Consider the following 7,199-nt stretch of genomic DNA (forward strand, 5'->3'; position numbering starts at 1 on the left):
AAGTCAGAATGGTTGCCTTGATGAAATCTAAGGTCATGTTTGAATATGGGTAATCTGGGATAAAAAACTAGGTCACTAAGTCAAATCAAAGAAAAACATTTTGTATACAACAGGGACTGCATTTTACACTGGATCCTCATGAAATTTGATCAGAATATTTGTCTGGATAAAATCTAGGAAAAATTAGAATATGTGTCATGTGAGGTAAAAAACTAGGTCACTAGATCAAATTAATGGAAAACATGTAATGATGTATGACATGTATTTGTCCGAATTATTATGTTTCGCTGGTACAGAACCTTATAAAGATCAGCTCGTTTTCGTGTTCATTGAATTGATATCCCCCGAGGCATACGCATTTACAGTATCGTCAGAGTTAACAAAGGTATATATTACACAATTATTATTATTATTTTTTTTTTTTTGATTGGGATATTGCGAATGTGCAGAGGTTGTGATTCATTCCCTGTAGTGATATTTATCTAGAATCATTATTGGAATATGTTCTCTGCACGTTGTCTCGATATCCTTCGCAAAGCTCAGACGGTATGGAAATCAAAAACCTAATCAAATAAACTTCATTTGCAACCAGGAATGATAAGAATCCGATTCCTCCATATGTACATGTAAGAGTATTAAAATAAACTGCGAAGCCCGATATAAAACACCACAGACGAAACGTTATGATGTACAAGCTAAATAATGCCGAACATGCAGAATTAATTAAGTGTATTTTTTTAAAGGAACTAACGATACCTTATTATTTACATTACTACATAGTTTGCAAGAAAAAGAAAAATGATACATTTTCGTATAAATATTTGAGAATGTAATGGTATCAAAGATGGTCTTTTCTATAGTCTTCGTTCATAACAAAAACATAAACAAAATGATATCGCTCTTCTAGTATATTTCATGAGTTTGCTTCTAAACTTGAGAAAGATTCTATCAAGTGGCAGAGTATTGTTAATAAGACTCTAGGACAATAAAAACTTACTGAAAATGCTTTTTACTATAGTGATACCTGTGATCTGGAATAAGAGATATCCCAAAATCAAGACATCATTATCAATATTCCTATACATTATGCAATTATGCAAATTAATATACTTTAAATAACACTGAATATTTTCAATTCAGACCTTTTGCGAATACATTAACGGTTTCTTTTGATTTATTATTACAACAATGATATTCTGTATAAAACATGCATGTACTTTTGTTGATTTAATATTATTGTTTGCGAAACAATTCTTAAAAAACGATTGGAAAGAGTAATAAAACACATGAGTACTCGTATTCCAGATCATATTTTGCCGTGATACTGGACTAGATATGATGTTGACAGGCACTACGACGATGGAACTGATACATAGGTTAATCAGTTGAAATTGTAATAGATTCAATGTATATATGATGTCATAACCAAGACAACCGTTTTACCGTGACGTCTCACTTAGAAAATGAATCATTTATAGTTATGTCGGAGGACATAAGACATTAACGACGGAATATGATCGACACATCCATAAAATAAGCTAGCGAGTATCATTTAATATGCCGGTCTTATTCTGTCGTTAACATCGTATGACTCTGAAATACATATTTAATTTCCTTTCCTTGTATTAAGTTTTTAAGCCGCGATATTGTAACATTGGTGCATTTTCTTAAGCGGTCCAACGGAGATGAACGCTATCAATTTCAACGGAACGCATAAGGAGAACGTTAATATATCGGACATAATCTTCATAATTTTGCTAGACTTCTGAGTACACAATCTTTTTCACCGTGTCCATGTCACATGTATTATCAGGACGTAGAAACCAATGATTCCATTTCTTTGCTCTGATGATTTTATTCTTGTTTCCTGAAGAAAATAAAAACAAACTTTATAATCATATAACTACAGTTTTGTTTGCCATGAATATTGCTTGTCTCCAGAGAAGAAATTATATAAAAAAAGTATATCGCAGAATAGTCAACTTCTAAGTTTTGTTTTACACCAGAACATTTTCAGCTTTTAGACATAAACAACTGACGCTTTATTGAGCAATATTTTCCAAACATGATTATTAAGTTATAATTGGATACATGTCGTCGGTTTAAATAACATCCGTGAAGATGAACAGCTTTCAAATAATGACCTTTAAATTGCCAAAATATTTTATTTGTCTTTTATATCACAATATCCCTACTAAAAATATCTTCTAAGTTAAGAATTTACAAACACGTGTTATTAAAAGTTCATAGAGGAATTCCATATGTCAAATTGAAGAAAGCGGAATATATTAATAAAGTACAGAATATGTCATGGTCAGGCAAAACAGCAAAGATTTGTTGAAGGCACCAGGCGTATAACAATTGTACATGTCTTTATCTTTTTAACCAGGTTCTCGTAGAAAACCGGTTATTAGATTGGGGTATGTCGTTAGATCGGTGGGCGTGTGGTCAGGCGGATGTCAAACTTGGTTTCCACACAAAATCTATAGTTTCGGACAAGCTATAGACACCACATTTGGCCTGGAGAAAGATGTAAAGGAATTGCATTGAGAGTCCTTTGGGTCAAGGTCAAGGTCGCTGTTGCTAAAAATAGAAACAATGGTTTCCGCTCAATAACTTTAGTTTACATTAATGTATTAAAATCAAACTTGGCCTAAAGGTAGCTTATAGAAACATCAAGGTTGGGATTGCTTATGGTGTCATTAATGTCAAGTTTAAGGTCAGGATAACTTTTCTAATATTCACACTCAGAAAATTTCATTGTGGCGCAGTTGTCGAGAGCGTTGGGCCTAAAGCTACTTTTTAGTTCGTGAGACGAAAGTGCGTCGGTTCAAATCTTACTGAGATCCTTTTGTTTTATTTTTTTTGTGAAAAAAAGGTTATTTCAATGCCATTTCGTCAAGGTCAATGCTCTGTTACTAAAATAGATTTTTTCTCTAAAAATAGATTATTTCTCTAAAATATATTTTCTTCTCAATGTGATCATCCACCAGGTGGTTTCCTATTTAAAATTTTAGTTTGGACTTACTTACTGCCTCAAAATATTGTGTACAGCAAGATTATCTAAATTATTAGCCTTGAATGATATTTGGGGTCACTGTTATTGAAAACAGAAAAAATGGCTGCCACTCAATATCTTTAGTTTGGGTAGACTTATTGTAACTGACTTGATGTGTAGATAGCTTTTATCAAACACAAAAGGTTGGAAATGTATTTGATGTCACTAGGATCAGGCTTTGTTGAAGGCAACAGGCGTATACCAATTGTACCTGTCTTTATCTTTTTAACCAGGTTTTTGTAGAAAACCGGTTATTAGATTGGGATATGTCGTTAGATCGATGGGCGTGTGGTCAGGCGGATGTCAAACTTGGTTTCCACACAATATCTTTAGCTTCGGACAAGCTATAGACACCACATTTGGCCTGGAGAAAGATGTAAAGGAATTGCATTTGAAGTCATTTGGGTCAAGGTCAAGGTCGCTGTTGCTAAAATAGAAACAATATTTCAATACATATTTTTTATAAGTCGGGTCAAATCACTTCACCTAAAGTTGTGATTTTCATGTTTATGCCATGAATTCCCTTTCCCATTGCCTGTTCTGTCGTTTAGTTGCTTTATATGTTAGATATGTTATTGTTACGGATCTGAATGATTATCATAAGTTATTAATTCCTTATTCTTCCCAAACACAATTAACTACTCTTACACTTGAAAGAAATAGAGAACAAGTGACAAATATAATTAATTTCAGTACCACTTGAATGACAGCATTTAGCATTTTCATTCACTGTTTTAGGTTGCTCATGACTTAAAACTTTACATCTGTCATATCCAGTAATCCAGGACATGGGGCTGCATATTTCTGAATACGATAACCGGTTACATTTTTATGAACATTAAAAACGTTTTCCTGCAAATTCGTGAAAAAATCAAAACATTTCGAGAAAATATTTTTTTTTTCAATTTATAATCCGAAGACTGACGTTATAATACCATGTACTACATGCAAAAACAAGTTATTTTCGCGTAAAATCCTTTCTTTTCGTGAAAAATGATTGCTTTAATAAAGTTTTGTTTGTGAAAGATTTGCTATATTTGCGAAAAAGAATAATAAAAAAGCGAATATAAGAAGATTCTGAGAAAGACTCTTACTTTGTTACTTCAGTTTGAGGACGACCCTTTTATCTTTTAACTTTCCTGAACACTTATTTTAATGAAAACTTTTGATATTCGTGAACACCTATTTTCATAAAAACTTTGAATTAAAATTAGAAAAAATTAAAAGACTTCGAGATAAGTTTTCATGTCATGTTTATGCATTTTTTGTTGATAACCAGATAATTTGCTTTTAAAACTTCTGATAAAATCACTGAATGTTAATTATTTTTTTCGCAAAAGATATTTGATTTCTCGATAATTTTCATAATTCCCAGGAAAGTTATTTGGTTAGCATATGCAGATTTATACTAACAACGTCTCTTCAATAATTTGACATAAATTTCGGATAATTATATACGAATGACTCATGTATTTTTATATCATTACAGTCTGTATGATTTTTAATGGAAATTTTATTTATTATAATGTTTGAGCAACTGGAAAACCTTAACTTGTGATAAATTGTATACAAATCATTTTTCACCAGGTATTTTGTTATATTGCCCAACGGAGTAAATTCTTTTAAATTGCCAGGTTCTGAAAAAATTTAAAATTCAATTAGACCAAGTCCTATACCTTGAAAAGCAAACACAAAATGTGCGCGGTTTCAGTTACCAAATATTAAACAAACGTTTCCAGTGAAGGTCCGTGAAATAAGATCCATTTGAAGCAATCTAAACTTTGTGGGCTGTTAGATTTTTATTTCCTTCAAATATGTGTGAATAGAACTAAGGGGGGCCTCCGTGACCGAGTGGTTAAGGTCATTGACTTCAAATCACCTGCCCCTCATCGGTGTGGGTTCGAGCCTCACTCGGGGCGTTGCATTCTTCATGTTAGGAAGCCATTCAGCTGGCTTACGGAAGGTCAGAAGTTCTACCCCGGTGTCCGCTCGTGATGAAATACACGGAAGGACACATGGGGTTTTCCTCCACCATCAAAGCTGTAAAGGCGCCATACGATGACCTACATATAGAAGATTAAATCATTTTAATCTGCAAATATACGACCGGTTATATTTCAAACAGCTCCGTGGTTCAATCTTTAGAGATTAAAATGTCTGTAATACTGAATAAACAGATACCTATTATCCAGTTGTTGCTGATAACAATAGGGTGTAATTTCTGCCTCTCGGCATTACTCATACTATACCATTTACCATCAGCGTAAACATCTAGGGTCAGTAGTTGTGTAGTAATGTTTGCATACCTGGAGTAAAGAGAGAGACACACAGATATCATTATACAAGTAAGTGAAACTACAGAAAGGAAATCGAAGTCCTTCAGGCTCCATATTCTTCAACAATAAATTCTAAAGTTTTGTTGGATTTTTACATATTTTTAAGTATACTTGATATGCACTAAAAAAGCAGTGAAGAAAATTCATTTTTTGGAATGTCTCCCTCAATATAAGTATGTACATTTTACAAAACTACATGACTTTTTAGCCATCAACTAAATATAAATGAAACAAGCATTTGACAATCCTCTATCTCTACAGAGGCGCATGTATTAATGATATATAATATAATACTACTTTTATATCTTATTTTGTGCCATCAAAAATAACTTTTCACAGTTCCCCATCCCACAAGGAATTTGCGAAACAAAAACTGGTCATAGTATATATCTACTGACTGGCTCCTTGGTCATTAATAAGGACTATTTGCCCTATGTCTCAGAAATTAATTTTAAAGTTGTTCATTTGTCTTTTATTTTTTTCGGGCTCCCATTTGGGATAACCCTATTAATTTTTCTAAGATATGAGCATTTACAAAACAACAGCCATGAAAGAAGACATTAAAAACCAATATAAACAAACATATGAATAACAGATTCAGTAACATATTGAACACAATAGTAACTTCGCCAGTTCGAAAACGAATTGACAAGTACAATTTGACGAAGTTTCTTTTTTTCTTGTTGTTTTCAAGCTTATAAATACTTTATTATACATACCATTGTGAAAAGCTTATACTTCTATATATGTATAAAGTTTTTTTTCTAATGTTTTGACTATAGTCTATTAAACCTTTCTGTAAGGATTTTCTATGTAAATATCACAGGTAATTTGTGTAATATATTTGCCGTTTCATAATGAAATGTTATTTTAAACTGTTTTGCTGAACTAACCTTGCACGAATTAACTGAGATAGGAATGTCTGGTCATTATACCCTTCGGAAATTGACTTGTTATCTGGTTTATCCTTTATATCTCGTTCAAGCTTCCGCATCATTTCTGTTAGTTTTGACCAGAGGGCTTTAGTACGGTTTGTTGCAAAAAGATAAAGTAATCCTCCATTGAAAATAGTTCCTCCGGTATTAGAAACTGGATTCACCAACATATCAACACCAGATCGCTTTTGTAAGCCAGGTATTGGGTTTGAAAACCAAACGTAGTCAAATTCTAGTAAAAGCATATCAATATCTGCCTGTAATAAAGACAAAATTATTTCTGTTCTACGAATCATAATTTTGACATAACCAACGTGACTATATTTCTGATCACCTTTGGGTATTTGAAGTCGTAAATGGAAGACTGACACATCAGGCCAGTCTCTATTGAGCTTAATTTTAGATTCATTATCCGTTGTAATAACTAATACAGATTTATGAATGTCCATGTCCTTGGTGTTACAAAGCCAGCTATAAGCAAATGGTAAATATGCGTCATTTATTACGCTAACTAAAACTGTCTTATTAAATGATGTAATTTTTCTTGCTAAATTAAGAACTTCATTGTTAATGTCACGATACGTGCTACCATTTACACTGTTTTTATTATCACTAATGCCTTTAGTATTATATGACATGTGTTCTTCTTCATTCATTCCAAAGTCATATATATCTGATTCAATAATTGGTCTGTAAACAATAGATATTGTTCCTTTCCTTGTATATTTCAGTATAATGAATAAAGCAATGCAAACCAAAATTTCATATCTTTTTGACCGTAGACTGTAGAAACTTTTCATTACAGTATGTTTATCCATTTTTAGGCATTTGTAATCAGACACTAATAAACACATAAAATACTCATAACAG

General features: G+C 32.4%; 1 protein-coding gene across 1 annotated transcript; it reads right to left on the reverse strand.

Moving 5' to 3' along the window:
* Positions 1-841: 841 nt before the first annotated feature.
* On the reverse strand, positions 842-7,159 carry LOC128553444 (uncharacterized). Its single transcript, XM_053534596.1, has 3 exons — positions 6,288-7,159; positions 5,240-5,364; positions 842-1,867 (listed from the first exon to the last, which is right to left on the reverse strand). The coding sequence occupies exons 1-3, from the start codon at positions 7,145-7,147 to the stop codon at positions 1,758-1,760; spliced, it is 1,095 nt and encodes a 364-aa protein (XP_053390571.1). The 5' UTR covers positions 7,148-7,159; the 3' UTR covers positions 842-1,757.
* Positions 7,160-7,199: the final 40 nt, after the last annotated feature.

This window comes from Mercenaria mercenaria, unplaced genomic scaffold (assembly GCF_021730395.1).
Source record: "Mercenaria mercenaria strain notata unplaced genomic scaffold, MADL_Memer_1 contig_3833, whole genome shotgun sequence".
Classification (NCBI taxonomy): Eukaryota; Metazoa; Mollusca; class Bivalvia; order Venerida; family Veneridae; genus Mercenaria; species Mercenaria mercenaria.

What these genes read in the sequence shown, in the direction of transcription:
- LOC128553444 (XM_053534596.1), bottom strand. Translation starts at nt 7,147, where the DNA reads ATGGATAAACATACTGTAATGAAAAGTTTCTACAGTCTACGGTCAAAA. An exon ending in TCTCAGTTAATTCGTGCAAG is followed by an intron (nt 5,365 to 6,287) that starts GTTAGTTCAGCA and finishes TCTTTACTCCAG; the next exon opens with GTATGCAAACATTACTACAC. An exon ending in CAGCAACAACTGGATAATAG is followed by an intron (nt 1,868 to 5,239) that starts GTATCTGTTTAT and finishes TATTTTCTTCAG; the next exon opens with GAAACAAGAATAAAATCATC.